This window comes from Macaca fascicularis, chromosome 10 (assembly GCF_037993035.2).
Source record: "Macaca fascicularis isolate 582-1 chromosome 10, T2T-MFA8v1.1".
Classification (NCBI taxonomy): Eukaryota; Metazoa; Chordata; class Mammalia; order Primates; family Cercopithecidae; genus Macaca; species Macaca fascicularis.
In genome coordinates, this window is record NC_088384.1 from 22,911,464 (window position 1) to 22,936,820 (window position 25,357).

The 25,357-nt window shown below is 46.1% G+C and overlaps 2 protein-coding genes and 1 long non-coding RNA gene across 21 annotated transcripts in view; 2 read left to right on the forward strand and 1 right to left on the reverse strand.

The window, feature by feature from the left end:
- Positions 1–249: 249 nt before the first annotated feature.
- Positions 250–15,533, reverse strand: HSCB (HscB mitochondrial iron-sulfur cluster cochaperone). Of its 11 annotated transcripts, XM_065522321.2 has the most exons (7): positions 15,245–15,533; positions 13,022–13,118; positions 12,300–12,389; positions 10,988–11,132; positions 5,571–5,618; positions 694–786; positions 250–384 (listed from the first exon to the last, which is right to left on the reverse strand). In XM_065522321.2, the coding sequence occupies exons 1-7, from the start codon at positions 15,478–15,480 to the stop codon at positions 293–295; spliced, it is 801 nt and encodes a 266-aa protein (XP_065378393.1). In that variant the 5' UTR covers positions 15,481–15,533; the 3' UTR covers positions 250–292. The 11 variants fall into 10 exon arrangements, 9 of the variants coding, with proteins under 9 accessions (XP_065378393.1, XP_005567763.3, XP_073860209.1 ...); XR_012418892.1 differs by lacking the exon at positions 694–786 and having other exon boundaries at positions 12,295–12,389; XR_010578394.2 differs by lacking the exon at positions 10,988–11,132.
- LOC135965457 (uncharacterized) lies at positions 2,505–7,219 on the forward strand. The gene is made up of 3 exons (XR_010578395.2): positions 2,505–2,628; positions 3,800–3,897; positions 6,954–7,219. It is a non-coding gene; the product is annotated as an uncharacterized lncRNA (long non-coding RNA).
- A 208-nt stretch (positions 15,534–15,741) lies between the features above and the next one.
- Positions 15,742–25,357, forward strand: part of CHEK2 (checkpoint kinase 2) — a 55,232-nt gene continuing 45,616 nt past the window's right edge. For 7 of the 9 annotated variants that reach the window (XR_012418888.1, XR_012418887.1, XR_012418889.1 and 4 more), the window contains exons 1-2: positions 15,742–15,805; positions 22,945–23,269. Coding sequence is in view for 4 of the 9 variants with exons in the window: in XM_065522317.1 (XP_065378389.1) it covers positions 22,951–23,269 (319 nt within the window). In the remaining 5 variants the exon portion in view is untranslated. Of the gene's footprint in view, positions 16,218–22,944; positions 23,270–25,357 lie in introns of all 9 variants that reach the window. The other 2 variants (XM_065522318.1, XM_065522319.1) reach the window with 2 other exon arrangements.

The window sequence follows — 25,357 nt, forward strand, 5'->3', positions numbered from 1 at the left end:
TGCCCAAGCTGGAGCGCAGTGGCAGTCTGTGCCACTGCAACCTCCACCTCCAGGGTTCAAGTGATTCTCCTGCCTCGGCCTACCGAGTAGCTGGGACTACAGGCACGCACCACCATGCCCGGTTAATTTTTGTATTTTTAGCAGAGATGGGGTTTCACTATGTTGGCCAAGCTGCTCTTGAACTCCTGACCTCGTGATCTACCCACCTCAGCCTCCCAAAGTGCTGGGATTACAGGTGTGAGCCACTGCGCCTGGCAAGAACTTTATTTTTTAAACTTTAAACTATCAACAATTAAAGGGGAATCTTCTTTAACTTGATCTTTTCTTCTATATTTGAAAAGTATCTCATCTTTGTCAAAATTTCCTTGGCTTCTTCAAAGTCATCTGAAATAAACAGAGACACTGAAGTCAGTCTTCATTTCAAGCAAGAATAAAACCAACTCTGATGACTAGGGCAGCCATATATAGGTGGAGCCCTGGGGTCCGGAGGGCCCCTCAATTCCTCAATAAGACTTAGCAACAAAGAGGGAGAACATCTGGATCGTTAAGGGGACAAAGGGATAAACCAAATCGGGGGGGGGGGGGCATGTAAGAGCATGTGCACAGGATTCACATAAATTAGAGAAGTTTATTCTCTTCAGAATAGACCCAAGTAATAAATGACTGGTGGGGGCTAGATGCAGGAGCTCATACCTGCTATCCCAGCACTTTGGGAGGCTGAGGCGGGAGGATGGCTTGAGCCCAGGAATTGAAGACCAGCCTGGGTAACAAGGCAAGACCCTGTCTCTACCAAAAAAAAAAAAAAAAAAAAAAAAATTAGCTGGGCATAGTGGCACATGTCTGTAGTCCTGGCTACTTGGGAGGCTGATGTGGGAGGATCCTTTCAGCCTAGGAGTTTGAGGTTGCACTGAGCTATGACTGCGCCACTGTACTTCAACCTGGGTGACAGGGTGAGACCCTGTCTCTTTTTTTTAAAAAAAGGGGGGGTTGTGTTTTAAAAGTTTTAAAACTTTTTCCCTAACACATGTGGTGGTATACTGAGGATATGAAAGCACTGGATGCTTCCTCTATGCCAGGTGCTGAGGCACAGAGCTGCCTTCAGGGGGCTTACAGTTCAGGTGCTAAGGCACAGAGATAAGCTCAGGGGGCTTACAGTTCCCAAGAAAGACACCGTTAGACCAGTGATTTTCTTTTTTGTGTGTGTGTGAGATGGAGCCTCACTCTGTCACCTAGGCCAGAGTGCAGTGGCGCGATCTCAGCTCACTGCAACCTCTGCCTCCCGGGTTCAACCAATACTCATGCCTCAGTCTCCTGAGTAGCTGGTACTACAGGGTGTCTGCCACCATGCCTGGCTAATTTTTGTATTTTTAGTAGAGGCAGGGTTTCACCATGTTGGCTGTGGCTGGTCTCAAATTCCTGACCTCAAGTGATCTGCCTGCCATGGATTCCCAAAGTGCTGGGATTATAGGTGTGAGCCACCATGCCTGGCCAGACCAGTGATTTTCAACTGGGGATGATTTTGTCCCCATGGGGACATCGGGCAAGATCTGGAGATATTTTTGGTTGTCACAGCTAGGAGGTAGTACTGACATCTGGTGGGTACAGGCCAGGGATGCTGCTAATCGTCTTACAGTGCTCAGGACAGCTCCCCCAAATGAAGAATTAACTGGCTTACAATATCTGTAGTGCCAAAGTTGAGAAACCCTGACTTAGATAAGTACAACACAATGTGAAGAGTGCTAAAATGAAGATATGTTATAACCACTCGCATCATTCCAGATGACTCCAAAAATAAAATATTTAGCAAAAAAGTCACAGGATATATATGATATTATTTATATAAAGATAAAAATATGTGAGACGAAATAATACATTATTATGTACATATATGGTTAAAACTATCAAGAAAAGCAAGGGAATGAGTAACACAAAATTCAGGAGGGTGGTTACTGTGGGAAATGTAATGGCAAATGGTCTACCAGGGACTTGGAAGGCCTTGGTCATATTTCATTTCTCAATTTATTTAATATATTTTTTGTATTAAAAAAATTTTAGGACCAGGTGCAGTGACTCAGGCCTGTAATCCCAGCACTTTGGGAGGCCGAGGTGGGCGGATCATGAAGTCAGGCGTTCAAGACCAGCCTGGCCAACATGGTGAAACCCCATCTCTACTAAAAATACAAAAATTAGCTGGGCATGGTGATAGGCACCTGTAATAGCAGCTACTTGGGAGGCTGAGGCAGGAGAATCACTTGAAACCGAAAGGCTGAGGTTGCAGTAAGCTGAGATCGTGCGATCGTGCCACTGCACTCCAGCCTGGGTGAAAGAGCAAAACTCGGTCTCAAAAAAAAAAAAAAAAAAAAAATTAAGTTGTGGTAACACATGACATAAAATTCATCATGTTAGCCATTTCTAAGTGTACAGTTCAATGACATTAACTACATTCACATTGTTATGCAAGGATCATCACCATCCATCCGCAGAACTTTTTTTTTGTTTGTTTCAGATGGAGTCTCCCGTTGTCGTTGAGGCTGGAGTGCAGTGGCATCATCTTGGCTGACTGCAGCCTCCACCTCCCGGGTTCAAGTGATTCTTGTGCCTCAAAATCCCAAGTAGCTGGGATTACAGGTATGCACCATCACACCCAGCTAATTTTTGTATTTTCAGTAGAGATGGGGTTTCACCATGTTGGTCAGGCTGGTCTTGAACTCCTGGTCTCAGGTGATCCATCTGCCTCAGTCTCTCAAAGTGCTGGGATTACAGGTGCAAGCCACCCTGCCCAGACTTCCACAGAACTCTCTTCATCTTGCAAAACTGAAGCTGTCTACTTATGAAATAACTGTCTATTTTCCTCTTCCCGACTCTATTCCCCACAACCACCATTCCACTTTCTCTCTATGAATCTATCACAGGTACCTCATATAAGTGGAATTATATAGTATTTGTCCTTTTGTGACTGACATTTCACATAGTACATTGCCCTCAAGGTTCATCCATGTTGGAACCTGTGTCAGAATTTCCTTTTTTTTTTTTCCCTTGAGACAGAGTTTTGCTCTTGTTGCTCAGGCAGGAGTGCAGTGGTGCGATCTTGGCTCGATTCTCCTGCCTCAGCCTCCCAAGTAGCTGGGATTACAGGCATCTGCCACCACACCTGGCTACTTTTTGTATTTTTAGTAGAGATGGGGTTTCAACCATATTGGCCAAGCTGGTCTCGAACTCCTGACCTTGTGATCCGCTGGCTTTGGACTTCCTACGTGCTGGGATTACAGGCTTGAGCTACTGCGCCTGACCCTGTGTCAAAATTTCTATCCCTTTTTTTTGAGATGGAGTTTTTCTCTTGTTGCCCAGGCTGGAGTGCAATGGCGCAATCTCAGCTCACTGCAACCTCTGCCTCCCGGGTTCAAGTGATTTTCCTGCCTCAGCCTGCTGAGTAGCTGGGATTATAGGCACCTGCCACCATGCTGGGCTAATTTTTTTGCATTTTCAGTAGAGATGGGGTTTCACCATGTCGGCCAGGCTGGTCTCGAACTCCCGACCTCAAATGATCCGCCTGCCTCAGCCTCCTAAAGTGCTGGGATTACAGATGTGAGCCACTGCGCCCAGCCCATTGTTGCACTTATTATTTTGAACAAATTTAACTGTTAGATCAATTAAAAAAAAAGTTTTAATTTTACATTTACTTATTCCTTTCTCCAATGGTTTTCCTTTCTTTATGTAGACCCAAGTTTCTGACCTATATAAATTTCCTCCACTCTAAATAAATTCTTTTTTTGAGACAGAGTCTCATTCTGTCACCCAGGTTGGAGTGCATTGGCGTGATCTCAGCTCACTGCAACCTCCAACTCCTGGGTTCAAGCGATTCTCCTGCCTCAGCCTCCTGAGTAGCTGGGATTACAGGTGAGCGCCACCATGCTGGCTAATTTTGTATTTTTAGTAGAGATGGGGTTCCACTATGTTTGTCAGGGTGGTCTCGAACTCCTGACCTCGTGATCCGCCCACCTCAGCCTCCCAACATGTTGGGATTACAGGCGTGAGCCACCATGCCCGGCCAATCAATTATTTTAACATTTTTTTACAAGGCAGGTCTCCTGTCAACAAATTTCCTCTTTTTTTTTTTTTTTTTTGGGACAGAGTCTTGCTCTGTCGCCCAGGCTGGAGCGCAGTGGCCGGATCTCAGCTCACTGCAAGCTCCGCCTCCCGGGTTTACGCCATTCTCCTGCCTCAGCCTCCCGAGTAGCTGGGACTACAGGCGCCCGCCACCTCGCCCGGCTAGTTTTTTGTATTTTTTAGTAGAGACGGGGTTTCACTGCGTTAGCCAGGATGGTCTCGATCTCCTGACCTCGTGATCCGCCCGTCTCGGCCTCCCAAAGTGCTGGGATTACAGGCTTGAGCCACCGCGCCTGGCCTCTTTTTTTTTCAGATGGAATCTTGTACTTTTATCCAGGCTGGAGTGCAGTGGTGCGATCTAGGTTCACTGCAACCTCCACCTCCCAAGTTCAAGTGATTCTCCTGCCTCAGCCTCCCAAGTAGCTGGGATTACAGGCACACTACCACACCCGGCTAATTTTCTATTTTTAGAAGAGATGGGGTTTCACCATGTTGGCTAGGATGGTCTTGATCTCTTGACCTCTTGATCCACCTGCCTCGGCCTCCCAAAGTGCTGGGATTACAGGTGTGAACCAGCACGCCCAGTCTAAATTCCCTCAATTTTTATTTGCCTGAGAATAGCTTCATTCCTCCTTCAGGTTTCTTTTTTTGTTTTGAGAAGGAGTCTCGCTCTGTTGCCCAGGCTGGAGTGCAGCAGTGCAGTCTCAGCTCACTGCAACCTCAGCCTCCCCGGTTCAAGCAATTCCCCTGCCTCAGCCTCTTGAGTAGCTGGGACTGTAGGCACATACCACCACACTCAGCTAATTTTTGTATTTTTAATAGAGATGGGAGTTTCACCATGTTGGCCAGGCTGGTCTCAAACCCCTGACCTCAAGTGATCCACCCACCTCACCCTCCCAAACTGCTGGGATTACAGGTATGAGTCACCATGCCCGGATCACTTTTTTGATATAGTTTGTTTCTCTAGCAAGGCAGAAATGTCGATCCTTTTTTTTCTTTTTTTTTTTTTTTTGAGTCAGAGTCTTGCCCTGTTGCCCAGGCTGGCATAGTGGCACAATCTCGGCTCACTGCAACTTCCGCCTCCCTGGTTCAAGTGACTCTCCTGCCTCAGCCTCCATAGCAGCTGGGACTACAGGCGGTGTGCCACCACGCCCGGCTAATTTTTGTATTTTTAGTAGAGATGGCGTTTTATCCGTTAGCGAGGATGGTCTCTATCTCCCAACCTCATGATCCGCCCACCTTGGCCTCCCAAAGTGATGGGATTACAGGCGTGAGCCACTGTGCCCGGCCCAGAAATGTATTAAAGGCATTTTTTAAAGGCAGAAATGTAGATTCTAAGTATTTCATATCTCCCAACATAGCTATCATAGGAAGGTATATCATAGCTAGTCATTGAATGAATGGCTACGTCTTAGTGCTTGGAATTTCTTTCCATATTTAAGAAAGTCAAGAAAAGAAAGTACCTTGTTCAAAAGCACTGCTCACATTGTCAGTAAATTCTTTCTGTTTAGCTGAAAAAGAAAACCATTCTCTTAATTTTTCCACTGAAATAGACTTATAATATGAAGACAATACATATACTTTGTAATCATGCTGGTTTGAACACAACTAAGGAGGAAGTTTATATTCTAGGGTAAGGCTTCATAACCTTTGTCTCTGTGTGTACCATGACGGCAGCTGCTGTTTAGCAGAACTCTGGCTGACCCTAATAACACTGTTTTTCTACCCATGAAAGGTCTGAGGAGCAATCACCAAGGCTTATAAAATGGCTATAGAATCAGTTAAAAAAAAAAAAAAAAAAAGACAAGGATATACTGATTATCTCCACAAAACAGTTTGGGTCTTCGACATTTCAGCAAGGAGAATATTAACATGCTGGGAACACCTATCAGTAAAGCATTACTGAGTGTTTCCGGCAACGATTTGCAAATTGTATGGCCTCTCAGGAAAATGAAAACATTTACATCATGTTGTGTCATAAGAGAGAAGATGCCAAACAAAATAAAGCAGCAGCTATCTCATATTTCTCTTGATTCCTTGTTAGAAAATGAGGAATCTTCCAGTAATCTCATTTCTCAGATATAAATAGTATCAGTCATTTATATGGTGTCGTCTTTCGAAACACTGTCAAATACATTATATCCCTAAGGTAGGAAATGACAGGTATTGGGGGAATTGTCCCATGGGTGATGAGTGGAAGATCTGGGAGCAGAATCCAAGTCACTTGACTCCCAGTCTGGTGTTTGAAACTCACCTCTCAGGTAGCAGTGTGGTGTCCACAAAAGAACAGACTAGGAACCTGGAGGTTCTTAAGCCCTGACCCTAAAATTAACTAGCTCTATGCCTTGAACATTCATTTTACCTGGGCCGTAACAGATACCTTACAGGAGAAAATTTAGGAATTAATCTAAATTAAGGTCAGTGAGCTGCTCAAAGTCAAATGTTTACTATAGGGCTAGAATAAGTTTTTTTTTTTTTTTTTTCAGACGGAGTTTCACTCTTGTTGCCCAGTCTGTAGTGCAATGGTGCGATCTCGGCTCACTGCAACCTCTGCCTCCCGGGTTCAAGCAATTCTCCTGCTTTAGCCTCCGAAGTTGGTGGGATTATAGGCGTGCGCCACCATGCCCGGCTAATTTTGTATTTTTAGTAGAGACGGGGTTTCGCCATGTTGGTCAGAGTGGTCTTGAACTCCTGACCTCAGGTGATCTGCCCATCTCAGCCTCCCAAAGTGCTGGAATTATAGGCGTGAGCCACCATACCTGGCCTAGAATACATGCTTTTACATGCTTTATCTCATTTATCTTGATCCCCACAACAACCAGTACTAATATTATCTCTATTTACAGATGAGGAAACTGAAGGTCAGAGGAATGAAGTCATTTGTTCAAGGTCACACAAAGTCAATAGCATGCTGCCTTGTCATCTAAAATTGGGCAGCTGAGCCCATCGACTGCAACTCCTGAGTTTCTCTTCTCCCTATCACCGAGCCCTAATGCTGTCAACATATCTCCAGCTGACAGTCCCCTCACCACAAATTCTATTTTACTGCTTTAAACGTCTTTTCTCATTATTGTTTGCTCATTTAGTAAATACTTACCAAGTTCCTTTTAAACTATAAGTACTTTTCTGTGAGCTGAGGATGTGAGGGAAGCAAAAAGTAGACATGATTTCTCCTTCTGCAGAACTTCCAGTCTAATGAGGGAGGCTGATATTGATCAATTAATATCACACAGAACAGTGAAGTTATAACTGTGATTAGTCTTACAAAAGAGATAGCCACTACTAATAGATAGCTTAAAAAAGGCTTCTCTGAGGAAATGATGATTGCCTTCAGATCTGGAGAAGGAGGGGTTAACTTAAATGGGGTGAAGGAGAGGAGGGCTTCAGGCAGAAGCAAGAGGCCCTAAGGTAGGAGGGTGCCTAGTACAGATGAGGAACCGGAAGTGGTCAGTGTGGCTGGAGTGGAGAGGGCAAAACGAAGAGAAGCAAAGGACAGGGCATGCAGGGCCCTGTAAGGGATGCTAGAGCTTTAGAGCAGTGAGAAGCCACTTAAAAGTTTTTTCTTGGGGAGGGGGGAGGGATTGCATTGGGAGTTATACCTGATGTAAATGACGAGTTGATGGGTGCTGACGAGTTGATGGCTGCAGCACACCAACATGGCACAAGTATACATATGTAACAAACCTGCACGTTATGCACATGTACCCTAGAACTCAAAGTATAATTAAAAAAAAAAAATACACATTAAAAAAAAAAAAAGTTTTTTCTTTTTTTCTGAGACGTGGTTTCGCTCCACTGCTGAAGCTGGAGAGCAATGGTGCAAACACGGTTCACTGCAATCTCCACCTCCTGGGCTCAAGTGATCCTCCTGCCTCAGCCTCCTGAGTAGCTGGGACTACAGGCATGCACTACCACATCTGGCTAATTTTTAAATTTTTTTATGGAGATGGGGTCTTGCTATGTTGACCAGGCTAGTCTTGAACTCCTGGGCTCAAAAGATCCTCCCACTTCAGCCTCCCAAAGTACTGGGATTACAGGTGTAAGCCACACCTGGCCAATTTAAATAAGGCCAAAAGTAGTGATTAGATTTGGGTTTTGGCTGGGCTTGGTGGCTCACACCTGTAATCCCAGCACTTTGGGAGGCCAAGATGGATGGATCACCTGAGGTCAGGAGTTTGAGATCAGCCTGGGCAACATGGTGAAACCCCGTCACTACTAAAAACAAAAAATAGAATTAGCCAAGCATGGTGGCACGCACCTGTAGTCCTAGCAACTTGGGAGGCAGAGGCAGGAGCATAGCTTGAACCTGGGAGGCAGAGGTTGCAGTGAGCCGAGATGATACCACTGCACTCCAGCCTGGATGACAGAGCAAGACTCTGTCTCAAAAAAAAAAAAAAAAAAAAGACTTGAGTTTCAAAAAGATTCCAGTGACAGTGAAGGGATTTGTTAGATGGGGCCTGAAGGTACAGACAGACCAGTGAAAAGCTACTGCAGTTGTCCAGGTGAGAGTGAATGGTAGCTTGGAAAAGGTTGGTGGCAGTGAAAATAGAGATGGGTGGATGAATTTGAGGCAAATTTAAGTCGGCTCTTTCAGACATAAAAGACTGACTACACGCATAAGGAAAAATAAGGTTGTTAAGGCCTCCTCAAAATTTACACTTGTTCAACTGGTGTCATTCTCTTAGGGAACACTGGAAGAGGAACAGATTATTCTTCTTATTATTTTTTTATTTGGAGTCTTGCTTTGTCATCCAGGCTGGAGTACAGTGGCACGATCTCGGCTCACTGCAACCTCCGCCTCCTGGGTTCAAGCAATTCTCCTGCCTCAGCCTCCCGAGTAGCTGGGACTACAGGCGCATGCCAACACGCCCAGCTAACTTTTTGTATTTTTAGTAGAGACGGGGTTTCACTATGTTAGCCAGGATGGTCTTGATCTCCCGACCTCGTGATCCGCCTGCCTCGGCCTCCCCAAGTGCAGGGATTACAGGCGTGAGCCACCGCGCCCGGCCTAAGAGGAACAGGTTTTTTTTAGGGGAAAGGTGGGGAGGGGAGACACTTGGGAATCCATTTTGGGCACAGTTGACATATATAAACTCCAAGAAGGCACAGTCTTTCTTGTTCTATGCTGTATCCTCAGTGTCATACGCAGTGCCTGATATTTGTAGTAGAACACTACAAATATCTGTGAAAGTATGTAATGAATAGAGTCTAACAGAGAACCTTGGAATCTTTTATATGTGGAATGGTCAATTTGATGAGTCAAGTTGGCTAGGCTATGGTGCCCAGTTGTTTGCCAGGCACATTGAGTCACGCCTGTAATCCCAGCACTTTGGGAGACTGAGGCAGGGGGATTGCTTTGAACCCAGGAGTTTAAAGCCAGCCTGGGCAACATGGCGAAATCCCATCTCTATAAAAGACACAAAAAATTAGCCAGGCGTGGTGATGCACGCCTGTAGTCCCAGCTATCCAAGAGGTTGAGGTGAGAAGATTGCTTGAGCCCATGGGTCAAGGCTACAGTGAGCTGTGACTGTACCACTGCGCTCCAGCCTGGGTGACAGAGTGAGACCATGTCTCAAAAAAACAAAAACCAACTAGTTTAGATGATCCTGTGAAGGTATTTGTAGATGTGATTAACATTTATAATCAGTTGACTTTAAGTAATGGATGTTACCCTACATAATGTGGGTGGGCCTCATCCAATCAAGTAGAGGCATTAAGTGCAAAAACAGGTTTTCTGGGAAGGAATTCTGTAGCAAGACTGTAACATAGAAATCCTGCCTAGACTTTCAGCCTGCTTATCTACCTTATAGATTTTATTTATTTATTTTTTTGTGACAGGGTCTCACTGTCACTCAGGCTGGAGTGCAGTGGCGTGATCTCAGCTCACTGCAAGCTCTGACACCCGGGCTCAGGTGATTCTCCCACCTCAGCCTCCCGGATAGCTGGGACCACAAGTGTGCACCTCCACGCTTGGCTGATTTTTTTTTTTTTTTTTTTGAGACAGAGTCTCACTCTGTTGCCCAGGCTGGAGTGCAGTGGCACAATCTCGGCTCACTGCAAGCCCCGCCTCCCAAGTTCAAGCGATTCTCCTGCCTCAGCCTCCCGAGTAGCTGGGATTATAGGCATGCACCACCATGCTCGGCTAATTTTCTATTTTTAGTAGAGACGGGGTTTCTCCATGTTGGCCTGGCTGGTCTCGAACCCCCAACCTCAGGTGATCCACCTGCCTCGGCCTCCCAAAGTGCTGGGATTACAGGCGTGAGCCACCACGCCCGGTCGATGCTTGGCTGATTTTTTAGTCTTTTTTTTCACAGATGGAGTTTCGCCACATTGCCCAGGCTGGTCTCGAACTCCTAGACTCAAGGGATCTGCCCTTCTCGGTCTCCCAAAATGCTGGGATTACAGGCATGAGCCACTGCGCCCAGTCCTACCCTATAGATTTTAGATGTGCCAGCTCCCACAATTATGTGAGCTAATTCCTTAAAGTAAATAACCTTCCTTTTTTTTTTTTTTTTTTTGAGACGGAGTCTCGCTCTGTCGCCCAGGCTGGAGTGCAGTGGCGTGATTTCCGCTCACTGCAAGCTCTGCCTCCTGGGTTCATGCCATTCTCCTGCCTCAGCCTCCCGAGTAGCTGGGACTACAGGCGCCTGCTACCACACCTGGCTAATTTTTGTATTTTTAGTAGAGATAGGGTTTCACCATGTTGGCCAGGCTGGTCTTGAACGCCTGACCTCAGGTGATCCACTCGCCTTGGCCTCCCAAAGTGCTGGGATTATAGGCATGAGCCACTGTGCCTGGGCCATTATGTACTCTTTACGTTCATTTTTCACTTATCCTTGGACAAGCAATGAAATACATTCGGTGCTATTTTGTCTTTCACCTTTGACAATGGATTCAATCTCTTTCATGGCAGCTTCACTTTCAGCTTCTGCAAGTTTTTCATTGATTTCCATTATTTCCATGAGAAATTGCCTGTCCATTTCATAATCTGTCCTTTCAGGAATCTCTATTCCATGGAGCTTTAGCTATTGGGGCAGAAAGCAAGAAAAATAAGTTGAAGAAACTATGGGCAGAGTAATCTAAATCCTACTCATCCGTTAGGAAATAATACCTCTAATAGAGAAAACTGGAACAGTCCCAGTAATGAAAGACTAAGGGGTATCAAAAGGTTGGACTGAAACATAAATGCTGGAATGGGATTTCCACTTAATGCTACCTGAAACTGTGTGACCTTGGTGTGATCTTGGGGTAGTCATCCCTCCACCCAGAGGTTGAACTAGATGTTTCTAAAGATTCTATTCAATTACAAAATTTTCTAGATTGTAAGATACTTTTTTTTTTTTTTTTTGAGATGAAGTCTCGCTCTGTTACCCAGGCTGGAGTGCAGTGGCATGATCTCAGCTCACTGCAACCTCTGCCTCCTGGGGAAGCAATTCTCTGCCTCAGCCTCTCAAGTAGCTGGGATTAGAGGCACCTGCCACCACGTCTGGCTAATTATTTTGTATTTTTTGTAGAGGCAGGGTTTCACCACCTTGACCAGGCTGGTCTTGAACTCCTGACCTCGTGATCCACCTGCCTCGGCCTCCCAAAGTGCTGGGATTACAGGCGTGAGCCACCATGCCTGGCCTCTTAAGATACTTTTGAGAGGGGAAAATAAAAAAAACACAACAGAAAATGACTTTTAACTAAAAGCTACCAACATCAAATCCTTGAAATTCATAGAAAAAAGCTAGAAAATAACAATTTAAAAAATGCTGTTGAGGCAAGTAATATTCACAGAGAAAATTATACTTGTGCTGTAAGGCTAAATACTATTGGGTCCCTGGACTCTTTTTTTTTTTTGAGAGGGTGCAGTAGTACAATCACAGCTCACTGTAGCCTCGACCTCTCAGGCTCAAGTGATCCTCCTGCTTCAACTCCAGAGTAGCTGGGACTACAGGTGTATGCCACCATGCCCAGCTAATTTTGGTATTTTTTGTAGAAATGGGGTGTCATCATGTTGCCCAGGATGGTCTTGAACTCCTGGGCTGAAGTGATCTGTCCACCTCAGCCTCCTAAAGTGCTGGGATTACAGGTGTGAGCCACCATGCCCGACCTCAAGCACTCTTCTGCTGAATAAAGGGGACGTGGCTGTCCTATGTCATAATGGGCATCAGGACTTCATGCACAAAAGGGTTGGGAAATCACCTTACAAGGTACAGTCCTCTGCTCAGGGGGGCGAGGAGGGTCTTATAGGCGTCATTCACCAGGGTCGAATGCTTCTCTGAGAAGTCCTTTTCAGTCTGTTAGTGGAGATGAAGATAGTACTTTACCATCCAAATTACAAAGTTTTTTTTTTTTTTTTTTTAGACAGAGTCATCCAGGCTGGAGTGGCAGTGGCATGAACTCAGCTCACTGCAACCTCTGTCTCCCACGTTCAAGTGATCCTCCTGCCTTAGCCTCTCAAGTAGCTGGGACTATAAGCGTGTGCCACTGCACTAGGCTAATTTTTATATTTTTAGTAGAGACAGGGTTTCACCATGTTGGCCAGGCTGGTCTTGAACTCCCGACTTCAAGTGATCCGCCTGCCTGGGCCTCCCAAAGTGCTGGGATTAGAGGCATGAGCCACTGCACCAGGCAGGCCCACAAAGTTTTATAATATGCTGATGGGCAGGCACCTAAGGAAGTGGTTAAGTAGAGCTGGTGTGGGATGAGATGTCTTTATACTCAGCTGATAGGTTTTAAGTTATCGGGGAAGTCAGACAAAAGCTATGAATGAATGGCAGCTCTGGGTCTGGCAGGCTAGGGTCAGACTGCCATGGGGCAGACACAGCTGATTTTCCAGCTGGGTCCCTGATAATCACATAATCACAAGGCCACTGCCACCCAGTATGCACACATATTTGGGGATTATTGGGGTTGGCCAATAAGCTACCTGAGACCTCTGGCTGAAGAAATCTGGGTGGACAAGACGCTGCAGTTGCTGGTACCTGTGCTGGAGCTTTGCAGTATCAACTCTGAAGGAACGGTTGCTGGAAAGAAATTGGGAGATTAAATTTATGCAACAGATATTTAAAGATTTGTCTACCATGAGCCTGGTTCTTGCTCTTATGGGGAAGTTGCAATAACATATACACAGATAATTTCAAAAAGTGGTAGGTCCTACGAAGGGACACAGAACAGAATCAGAGTGGGTAGCAGATGTAGTGGACAATGAGACGACACTGAACTGAAACCTGAATGATGAGTAGTCAAAGATCAGATGAAAGAGACATCCAGGTGGAATTCCAAGAGCAAGGACCTCGAAGTGGAAGCAAGACAGGGATGCCTGAGGAACTTAAAGATCAGTGTTACTGTAGCCCCTTATACATGTTCAATGACTGGTGGGGGCAGATCCCACAGTTAAGGGAAAAGGACATTCCTAAATTACACAAAGATTTTTTGCCTGGCCAAACTTTAGTCAGATTTCTGAACCTTCTCCTAGGCCCAGCTGTATGCTTTCTTGTAAAATCCAGTTTTGGCAAATAACCTTGCTAAGTCAGTTTAGCTAGAATCTTAGATATTTGATTATCCTAGATCTCTGATCAGAGTGTTCATCCTCCACCATCCCCTAGGTAATGTCTGAGCACCCTGGCCTGTCTTCAGCAAGAAGGTCCGTTAGGTTAGGTCGACCTTAGGTCGGTTAGCCAGAATCCCGTTTACTCTGCTCCTTGGCTACAAATTTCCTTCTGCCCATGCTGTTTTTGGAGTTGAGACCAATCTCTCTCCCTAACTGCAAGACTCTATTGCAGTGTCCCCTCTACAAGATGATCTTTTTTTTCTTTTTTTTTTTTTGAGACTGAGTCTGGCTCTGTCGCCCAGGCTGGAGTGCAGTGGCCAGATCTCAGCTCACTGCAAGCTCCGCCTCCCGGGTTTACGCCGTCTCCTGCCTCAGCCTCCCGAGTAGCTGGGACCACAGGCGCCCGCCACTTCGCCCGGCTAGTTTTTTGTATTTTTTAGTAGAGATGGGGTTTCACCGTGTTAGCCAGGATGGTCTCGATCTCCTGACCTCGTGATCCGCCCGTCTCGGCCTCCCAAAGTGCTGGGATTACAGGCTTGAGCCACCGCGCCCGGCCTTTTCTTTTCTTTTTTTTTTTTTTGAGAGGGAGTCTCGCTCTGTTCCCCAGGCTGGAGTGCAGTGGCGCGATCTCGGCTCACTGCAAGCTCCGCCTCCTGGGTTCACGCCATTCTCCTGCCTCAGCCTCCGGAGTAGCTGGGACTACAGGCGCCCGCCACCGCGGCCGGCTAATTTTTTGTATTTTTAGTAGAGACAGGGTTTCACCGTGGTCTCGATCTTCTGACCTTGTGATCCGCCCGCCTCGGCCTCCCAAAGTGCTGGGAATTACAGGCGTGAGCCACCGCGCCCGGCCAAGATGATCTTGAATAAAGTCTTTCTGGTGTTTGAACAAGTGTGACTGAATAACGTTTTCTTTAATACCACCCTATCTTTTCCACAGCCCAGGTCCCTTCATCCCTGTCTCCCGGTTTATTTTAATTCAACCCCGTTCACACTCTACTCCCAGAGTCTGTCCTATTTCCTTATCAGTTCAGCTCTATCCACACTGCCCCATCTCTCCAAGATCGTCAGCCTCAGGGGAAAAAACTATTTATTGGACCCTTTCCCTCGAATTCTCACTTTTCCCTCAGGTCTTGCCTACAATATTAAGATTTTCATGCTTTACTCCCCAATTTCGGACTACACTTCTGCAGTCCTTTCATAAATACATCAAACCAACTCTTCCAGTCTCCCGGGCCCTGCCCCTCAAGTACCCCTTCCTCAAGCTCCGCCCCTCGACTTCTCCTTCCCTTTCCCGTAGGTACCGCCCCTCAAATCTCCCTCCCCTCTAGCCTCGGCCCCCCTATTTCCTCTAACTTCAGCGCCCGCCCCTCCAGTCCCGTTCGTCTCCCTTCTCCACACCTCAACGCTGCTTCCCTCAGTCCCCGCCTCTCAATTTCCTCCTGAGAAATCAAGACACTTCTCTCACGCCTGCTCTCTAGACCTCCGCCCCCCTATCGGTCCCGCCTTCTCTTCCGCAAGCCAGATCCGTCCTCCCCTCTCGCAGGCCAGACCCCGACGTCTCTCTCGCCCGGGCCCGTTTCCCGAAACAGTCGCTCGTACCAGTCCATAAGGCTGAAGTAGTCTCGAGTGGGGTCAGGTGCCTGCAGCGCTCTGCACTGTGGGCAGAAGAACCTGTCCTCCCGCCCGGGGCCCCATGGGCCGCCGCAGTTCCAACAGTGGGGAGAATTGCTTTCCGCCTGCGACGCAGCATCGCAGCTTAGCAGTCTCCTTCTGGGAACCCCTGTTGGCCAAAACCCCCACACCCGGAGCAAAGCCCCGACTCTCCCCCGCCACATCTCGCCGGCGGCCTAGCTAGCCGTGGTCACCCGTGGGGAAAAGCAAAGAGAGCGTCCAACCAGACTAATGCTGCTGATTGGCTGGGGAGTCGAGGGGGCGGGATCACCCGAGGGGAACCCGAGTTCTAAGTTCCGCTCTGCCTTCTAAACTACAACTCCCAGGAAGCATTGAGGCGATGCCTGACGGCCACATCTGCTGCTCCTCATTGGTCCGGCGGCAGGGGAGAGGGTTTTGATTGGCTGAGGGTGGAGTTTGTATCTGCAGGTTTAGCGCCACTGCAGGCTGAGGCTGTGGAGAGTGTGCGGCTCCAGGTGGGCTCACGCGGTGAGTCATATTGGGAACTTCTGTTGGGTGTTTGGTGGTTCGAATCCCATCTTCAGCGTTTCGTGCGAGCGGAGTCTCCTGAGCTTCGCTTTGTCTGTATTTTTGTACTGAAGGGGGAGTGTGTGGGCGACTCTCTTCCTTTTTAGTAGATCATCCTCGAGGTGAAGTTCACTTCCCGTATTACTTACAAGCTGAAACAGGCCTGAACGGACAGGATAAGAAGGAACAGAGTTGTGTTCTTCAATATCAGAGCGAAGTTACTTTGTAAAAAGTTCTATAGATGTTAGTAGTCATTGCCATTCTTTAGATTCAATCTCTAAAATACTTATAGAGAGGCCAGTCTTAGCTACTGGGCGCTGCAGGAACTGGAAACGCACTGAGCTGTGTAGGAGGATGTTCTGCGGGTCCCTAAGTAAGTCCCTAAGTAAGTGTATGGGATAGGGTGGCCAGGAGTGGGTAGGAGGGAATCAGTCCTCCTTCGGACTTAGGTTTTCTACTTGAAAAAAAAGATTGTGTTTCACTTGAAAGCCTTCTGGACTTTTTAAAAAAAATTATTTATTTTTGATATAAAGTATACATGTATGAGTACCACATATGTACCTTTTTTTTTTTTTTTTGAGACGGAGTCTCTCTCTGTTGCCAGGCTGGAGTGCAGTGGCGCGATCTGGGCTCACTGCAACTTCTGCCTCCTGGGTTCAAGCGGTTCTCCTGCCTCAGCCTCCTAAGTATCTAGGATTATAGGTGCCGGCCACCATGCCCGGCTAGTATTTTTAGTAGAGATGGGGTTTTACCATGTTGGCCAGGCTGGTCTTGAACTCCTGACCTCAGGTGATCCACCCGCCTTGGCCTCCCAAAGTGCTGGGATTACAGGTGTGAGCCACTGCACCCAGCCTAATTTCAGTTTTTTGAGGAATCACAATACTTTTGTGATTAGTGGCTATACTAATTTGCATTCCCACCAATGGTGTATGTGAACAGGGCAAGGTCAGACATAACTAGGTCCGTGAACATTTGTGTTTTTCCACAAGATCAGACTTATTGATGTTTTATTTTAATTGTAAAAGCCACGAGCTACATGGAGTTCCCAAGGAAGCAATTTTCTGTAGTACTACCTGTTTACTTGGTAGTCAGAACCGTGGGCACACAGGCTGAAGCCATTCCACAAGTCAGTCAGCATTGTAAATTATACACAATAGTATATTTATTTAATATATAAATGTTATAGGTTAAAAATCTTACATTAAAGTAACATTTAACATTCAGAGAAAAGGGGATAGGGAAAGCGGTTATCAAACCAGTCCAAGGAGAGCAATGTGGACAAAGAGAGTGTTTTGGCTTGATCTGGGGTGTCAGTGTCTTGTAAGGAAGAGTTTTTTGATGTGGATGAGCCTTTGGTGGCAGATGCTGGGTGTTAATCGTGAGTGACAGCAAGATGGTGTCTGTTAGGACAGCCATTCTGACCTAATAAAGTCCTGGTCTTATGACCACAAAATTTTCTGGTAAGGACTAATAACAAAAGCGTGTACATGTTTATGTCCTTATCTGGTTTAGTACCGTCTTTTTTTGTTTTTTTTTTTGAGACAGAGTCTCGCTTTGTCTCTCGCAGGCTAGAGTGCAGTGGCGTGATCTCGGATCACTGCAACTTCCGACTCCCTGGTTCAAGCGATTCTCCTGCCTCAGCCTCCCAAGTAGCTGGGATTACAGGCACGTGACACCACGCCCAGCTAAGTTTTGTATTTTTAGTAGAGTCGGGGTTTCACCATGATGGCCAGGATGGTCTTGATCTCCTGACTTTGTGATCCGTCTGCCTTGGCCTCCCAAAGTGCTGGGATTACAGGCGTGAACCACTGTGCCTGGCCAGTACAGTCTTTATTAATTAGACAAACATCTGGTCCCTATTGGCATAATGCCTTTTAAAATACAAGAGCCTTTTTCTAAGATAAAATTACTTATGTCAAGAGCACTCTGTACAGTTCCCCTTTCTCCACATTCTTCCCAGCATCTGTTATTGCCTGTCTTTTATTCAAACCATTTTAACTGGGGTGAGATGGTATCTCATTGTAGGTTTGTTTGTTTGTTTGTTTGTTTGTTTGAGACAGAGTCTTACTCTGTAGCCTAGGCTGGAATGCAGTGGTGCGATTTTGACTCACTGCATTCTCTGCCTCCCAGGTTCAAGCGATTCTCCTGCCTCAGCCTCCCAAGTAGCTGGGATTATAGACACCTGCCACCATGCCCAGCTAATTTTCATATTTTTAGTGGAGACAGGGTTTCACCATGTTGGCCAGGCTGGTCTCAAACTCCTGACCTCAAGTGATCTGCCCGCCTCCGCCTCCCAAAGTTCTGGGATTACAGGCATGAGATACTGTGCCCAGGCCTCACTGTAGTTTTGATTTGTTATTTCTCCAATGATCAGTGATGTTGAGCATTTTTTTATATACCCGTTGGCCATTTGTATGTCTTCTTTTGAGAAATGTCTGTTCGGATCTTTTGCCCATTTCTTTTTTTTGAGACAGAGTCTCACTCTGTCACCTAGCCTGGAGTGCAGTGGCGCGATCTCGGCTCACTGCAATCTCCGTCTCCGTTTCCTGGATTCAAGTGATTCTCATGTCTCAGCCTCCAAAGTAGCTGGGACTACAGGCACGAGCCACCACGCCCAGCTAATTTTTTGTATTTTTAGTAGAGATGTGGTTTCGCCATGTTGGCCAGGCTGGTCTTGAAGTCCTGACCTCAGATGATCCACCCTGCCTTGGCCTCCCAAAGTGCTGGGATTACAGATGTGAGGCACTGTGCCTGGCCTGCCCATTTCTTTTTTTTTTTTTTTTTTTGAGACGGAGTCTCGCTCTGTCGCCCAGGCTGGAGTGCAGTGGCGCGATCTTGGCTCACTGCAAGCTCCGCCTCCCGGGTTCACGCCATTCTCCTGCCTCAGCCTCCCGAGTAGCTGGGACTACAGGCGCCCACAACCGCGCCCGGCTAATTTTTTGTATTTTTAGTAGAGACGGGGTTTCACCGTGGTCTCGATCTCCTGACCTTGTGATCCGCCCGCCTCGGCCTCCCAAAGTGCTGGGATTACAGGCATGAGCCACCGCGCCCGGCTGCCCATTTCTTAAATTGGATTATTTGTCTTTTGCAGTTGAGTTTCATCTCCTTATATATTCTGATTATTCATCCCTTGTCAGATGGCTAGTTTGGAAATGTTTTTTCCCATTCTGTGGGTTGTCTCTTCACTTTGTTGATTGTTTCCTTTGCTGTGCAGAAGCTTTTTTAGCTTGATGACATCCCAGTTGTCTGTTTTTGCTTTAGTTGCCTGTGCTTTTGAGGTCTTACGCAAAAAACCTGTGCCCAAGATGAGTGTCCTGGAGCATTTCCCCAGTGTTTTCTTCTAGTGGTTTTATAGGTTTGGGGACTGGACTTCTGTTTATAGTCCTGGAGTTTTGCTGCCTTCACTTTGGTCTTTCACTCACTTCTCTGCATGACTTTCCAATAACAATGGCTCCCAGAGAGCTTGGGTGGGTGGGGGGAGTATTACATACATCACTTCACTTAATCCTTATGGTCTGTCTACTTATTTTTGATGAGAAAACAGGCTTAGCGAAGTTGTGATCTACCTAAAGTCATGCACAGTTTCACTCAAGTGTCTGACTCCAGATCTGCTTGCCTCTAATCTCTCATAGCAACTTGTTGACACATTTTCTCCAGTTGTCCTGTCTTGCTCAAAAAGCTGTGGGGAAGACTCAGCCTGGCTGAGGTAGTATTAGACCAGCAGTCCCTGGAGTGGCATACTCAGTTTTGGCATTGCCTTCCTGGTATGTTTTAAAGAAAACTCATCAGAACCTTTGTATCCTTTTTTTTTTTTTTTTTTCCTGGTGATAGGGTCTCTGTCACCTAGGCTGGAGTGTAGGCTCAATCACGGCTCACTGCAGCTTCAGCCTCCTGGGCTCAAGTGATCCTCCCACCTCAGCCTCCCAAGTAGCTGGGACTGCAGGTGCACACCACCATGCCCTGCTAATTTTTTGTATTTTCTGTAGATATTGGATTTCACCATGGTGTCCAGGCTGGTCTCGAATTCCTGGGCTCGAGGAATCTGCCTGCGTCAGCCTCCCAAAGTGCTGGGATTACAGACTAGACCCACCACACCTGGCAGAACATTTGTATCTTGAAAGCTGTGTAAATACAATCAATGTGGGTATCGTAGTCCCTACTTATCAGCGGTAGTAATTTCAGTTACCAATGGTCAGCTGTGATCTGAAACTAAGTGGAAAATTCATAAGAAATAATCAATTCATGGCTGGACATGGTAGCTCATGCCTGTAATCCTAGCACTTTGGGAGGCCGAGGTGGGCCTGAGGATCACTTGAGGTCAGGAGTTTGAGATCAGGCTGGCCAATACGGTGAAAACCCTGTCTCTACTAAAAAAATACACAAATTAGCCAGGTATGGTGGTGCGTGCCTGTAATCCCAGCTACTTGGAAGGCTGAGGCAGGAGAATTGCTTGAACCCAGGAGGTGGAGGTTGCAGTGAGCCGAGATTGTGCCACTGCACTCCAACCTAGGTGACTGAGTGAGACTCTGTTTAAAAAAAAAGAAATAAGGCCGGGCGCGGTGGCTCAAGCCTGTAATCCCAGCACTTTGGGAGGCCGAGGCGGGCGGATCACAAGGTCAGGAGATCGAGACCACAGTGAAACCCCGTCTCTACTAAAAATACAAAAAATTAGCCGGGCGCGGTGGCGGGCGCCTGTAGTCCTAGCTACTCAGGAGGCTGAGGCAGGAGAATGGCGTGAACCCAGGAGGCGGAGCTTGCAGTGAGCCGAGATTGCGCCACTGCACTCCAGCCTGGGCAACAGCGTGAGACTCCGTCTCAAAAAAAAAAAAAAAAAGAAATAATCAATTCATAAGTCTTACATTATGTGGTTTTGCAGTGCTTGTGTTCAAGTCACCTTTATATTTAATAATGGCCCCAAAGCAAAAGATGCTGACAATTTGGATATTGCAAAGAGAAGCTGTAAAGTGTTTCCTTTAACTGAAAAGGTGAAAGATCTCAATTTAATAAGGACAAAAAAATTTGTATGCTGAGGCTGGTAACATCTGTGGTAAGAACAAATCTTCTATTTGTGAAATTGTGAAGAAGGAAAAAGAAAGTCGTGCATAGTTTATATAGGGTTCTGTACTAGGTGAGGTTTCAGGCATCCATTTGGGGGATCTTGGATCTTATCCCCCTGTGATGGTGGGGACTATGATAGTGTTGTTTCCTGTGTTCTCCTGGAGTAGTAGGCTGAGTATGGGGAGGAAGAGAATGTCCTCCTCCCCCCGCCCCCCGCTTTTTTTTTTGTTAATCCGATTAGGTCAGCAGTGGACGTTACTTTGGTTTTACTGGTGGTTCTTTTATCAGAGTCTTGTTTTGTTTTCTGTTCTTTGGAGATAGGGTCTCACTCTGCCACCCAGACTGGTGTATAAGTGGTATAATCGTAGCTCACTGCAGCCTTCAACTCCTGGGCTCAAGTATTCCTCCCACCTCACCTTCCCGAGTAGCTGAGGCCACAGCTGCATGCCACCATGTCTAATTTTCTTACTTTTTGTACAGGGGAGTCCCACTATGTTGGCCAGGCTGGTATTGAACACATGACCTCAAGTGGTCCTCTTGCCTTGGCCCTCCCAAAGTGCTGGGATTACAGGCATGAGCCACTGCACCCAGCCTGTTATGAGAGTCTGCCTATTAGGTTAATTCTAAGACAAGGGTAGGAGCCTCTGTTATGGTCTCCAGTTTATAAAAGATATTTCCTGCAAGGTTCCATCAAGGCTGGAAGGCCATTTAGGATGCTGAAAAGATAAGCCCTATAGTTACTTAGCATCACAAAGGGATAGGTGGAGTTATTTAGAGCTGTCTTCCTTTGTGTTCTGCCTCATCAGGTCACTGGGTCCTTAGGTGTCAGGGAATCTAGATTGAATGAACAGGTGTGTTTCCCTTTAGGAGCAAGCCCAGAGGAAAAGGGGTACCAGTGACATTTTATGTAAATGGACCCTTTGGAATAATGCAGCAGGTTATTGTACAATTTCTTTTTGACTTCTATTCCAAGCCACCTGATCCTTTGTCTTCTTTCTCTTTTCAAAATACACAGATGCTCCTCAACTTTCAATGGCGTTATGTCTAAATAAACCCATTCTAAGTTGAAAATATTGTTAAATTGAAAATACATTCAATATACCTAACATACCAAACATCATAGTTTAGCCTAGCCTCCTTTAAACATGCTCAGAACACTTATATCAGGCTGCAGTTGGGCTAAATTATCTAACACAAAGATTATTATTATTTTTCGTAGAGGTGGGGTCTCAAACACCTGCCCTCAAGCAATCCTTCTACCTTCGCCACCCAAAGTATTGTTTACAGTTGTGAGTCACTGCATCCGACCTATTTTATTTTTAAATTTTATTTATTTCATTAATTTATTTTTTTGAGACAGGGTTTCACTCCTGTCACCCAGGCTGGGGTGCAGTGGTGTGACCTCAGCTTACTGCAACCTCCACCTCCTGGGCTCAAGCAATTCTCCTGCTTCAGCCTCCTGATTAGCTGGAACTACAGGTGCCTGCCACCACGCCCGGCTAATTTTTTGTATTTTTAGTAGAGATGGAATTTCACTATGTTGGCCAGGCTGGTCTTGAACTCCTGACCTCATGATCTGCCCGTCTTGGCCTCCCAATGTGGTGGGATTACAGGTGTAAGGCCCCATGCCTGGCCCCCACTATACGTGAAATTTAAATGTAGTATTGATTGTATCAATACATTTTTGGTTTCAGTCTTAATTTAAAATAATTGGACAAATGTGAGCTTTTATGAGCCCCCCAGCTCAATTTTATTGCTTTTTACTTATTCATAATCTTCAGATAATTTGTTTTTTCCTTGTAGTTTATGGCTATCAGACAAAAAACTGATCCGGTGACAATGATCTGGTGAAAAGCTCAGCCCAGAACTGTAGGTCTGGGCTGTTAGGACTTTTAATTTTTGGAGAGCATGTTAGCCCTGGGTTTTTTTCTTTTCTTTTCTTTTCTTTTCTTTTCTGTTGCTGTTGTAATAGGCCCATTGTTTACTTTTTAAAGTCTTGTGCCTCGAAACTCACCTTTGTTGTTGGACACTTTCTTTTTGAGGTCGTGATGTCTCGGGAGTCGGATGTTGAGGCTCAGCAGTCCCATGGCAGCAGTACCTGTTCACAGCCCCATGGCAGCGTTACCCAGTCCCAGGGTTCCTCCTCACAGTCCCAGGGCATATCCAGCTCCTCTACCAGCACGATGCCAAACTCCAGCCAGTCCTCTCACTCCAGCTCTGGGACACTGAGCTCCTTAGAGACAGTGTCCACTCAGGAACTCTATTCTATTCCTGAGGACCAAGAACCTGAGGACCAAGAACCTGAGGAGCCTGCCCCTGCCCCCTGGGCTCGATTATGGGCCCTTCAGGATGGATTTGCCAATCTTGGTAAGACCCTTTGTTATATAGTATCATGTTTTGTTCAGAAAAACAGTTACAGAAAGTTGTTGTGTTACCGGGTGGAAGGTTCTGATTGTGAGTTGTCCAGGTTTTTGGCACGTTGAACAAATAATTGAACATCATGCATGAACAAGCAATGAAAGCATAGATTTATTGAAGTGGAAGGCAATAGAAGCTAAAGTACATGTTGCAGGATAGGAGCAGGCCTGAGCAAGTGGCTGCAGAGCCCTGGTAGCAAAGTCTTCTGGGGTTCAAGTACCCTCTAGAGGTCTCCCATTGGTTACCTCCTATGTAGATGAAGGGCTGGCTCACAGCCCATTAGAGGCCACAGTGAACTGGACCTCGACCATTCCAAGACTGGTGGGGATTGGCGCCTTATGCAAATGAAGGTCCTAGAATGGACAAATCATAGGCCAGAGTGCAAATTCTTTTTTTTTTTTTTTGAGAAATCTCGGCTAGGCTCACTGCAACCTCTGACTCCTGGGTTCAAACGATTCTCCTATCTCAGCTTCCTGAGTAGTTGGGATTACAAATGCATACCACGGCACTTGGCTAATTTTTGTATTTTTAGTAGAGATGGGGTTTCACCATGTTGGCCAGGCTGGTCTTGAACTTCTGACCTCAAGTGATCTGCCTGCCTCGGCCTCCCAAAGTGCTGGGATTACAGGCATGAGCCACCATGCCTGGCTGCTCCAGGAAGTTTGTGTGAATCGGCCTTAGATTCCCTGCCTTCAGACCCTATTTTCCTGCCTTAGTTAGTTGCAGCAGAGTGCTTGAGCCACCTTAGAATGATTCTGGAGTTTGAAGGTGATAAAAGGTAAAACCAAAGAGGCAGTGTTGGGTGTTGCATTGGCTGTTACCAGCTGTGGATTCCGTTCATTTATTCTTTCAACAAATATTAATTGGATATTTACAATGTGCTGTCCATCCAAGGATCTGAAGGTAGCTTTGGACCGTCTTCCTAGAAAAATGCAGATTCATGCAAACTTGCAAACATTATCCCTTAATCACAAAAGCTTCACCAGTTAACCTCTGCTGTGGTTTGCCACAGCTTCAGAGAATCAGAACTGTTCAGAATAGAGATGGCTATTTGTTGACTACTTGTTATTTGTTTTTGTCTCAAAATAGTCAACCTTGTGATTTAAATATGTTGACCCTTTCTGACACCTCCTGGTTCCAATAGTAAGTTTCGCTATGCATATGTTTAAAATACACATGTGTGTATTTTAAAATTGCCAGGCGTGGTGGCTTATGCCTGTAATCCCACTACTTTGGGAGGCCAAGGCAGGAGGATCACTTGAGGCCAGGAGTTCAAAACCAGCTTGGGCAACATGGCAAAACCCTGTCTCTACTGAAAATACAAAAATTAGCCAGGTGTGGTGGTGCATGCCTGCAATCCCAGCTACTCAGGAGGATAAGACATGAGAATTGCTTGAACCTGGGAGGCAGAGGTTGCAATGAGCCAGGATTGTGCCACTGCACTCCAGTAAAAAAAAAATAGTGTTTTTTTTTTCTTTTCTCTTACATTACAATGACCTCTTTACTAAACACATTTGAACTTGGCATTAATAGGGTAGAATATATTAATATAAAGAAATGAAGGACTGGTATATCATTTTGTGTTTTGTCACTCACCATCCTTGTTTTATTTCATGTCTAACTTTGATGTCTTGAAAAAACTGTAAAAAATGGAGAAACAATACACCTGCATTCTACATATACAACTTTAAATGTATAAGTAGACACTCGAAGCTATTTTTTACCCATTTAAAATATATTTTTTCAGGCCAGGCATGGTGGCTCATGACTGTAATCCCAGCATGTTGAGAGACCAAGGTGGGCGGGATCACTTGGGGTCAGGAGTTCAAGACTAGCCTGGCCAACATGGGGAAACCCTGTCTCTATTAAAAATACAAAAATTAGGCCAGGCGTGTTGGCTCACGCCTACAATCCCAGCACTTTGGGAGGCCGAGACGGGCGGATCACCTGCGATGGGGAGTTTGAGACCAGCCTAACTAACATGGAGAAACCCCGTCTCTACTAAAAATACAAAATTAGCCGGGCATGGTGGCGGGC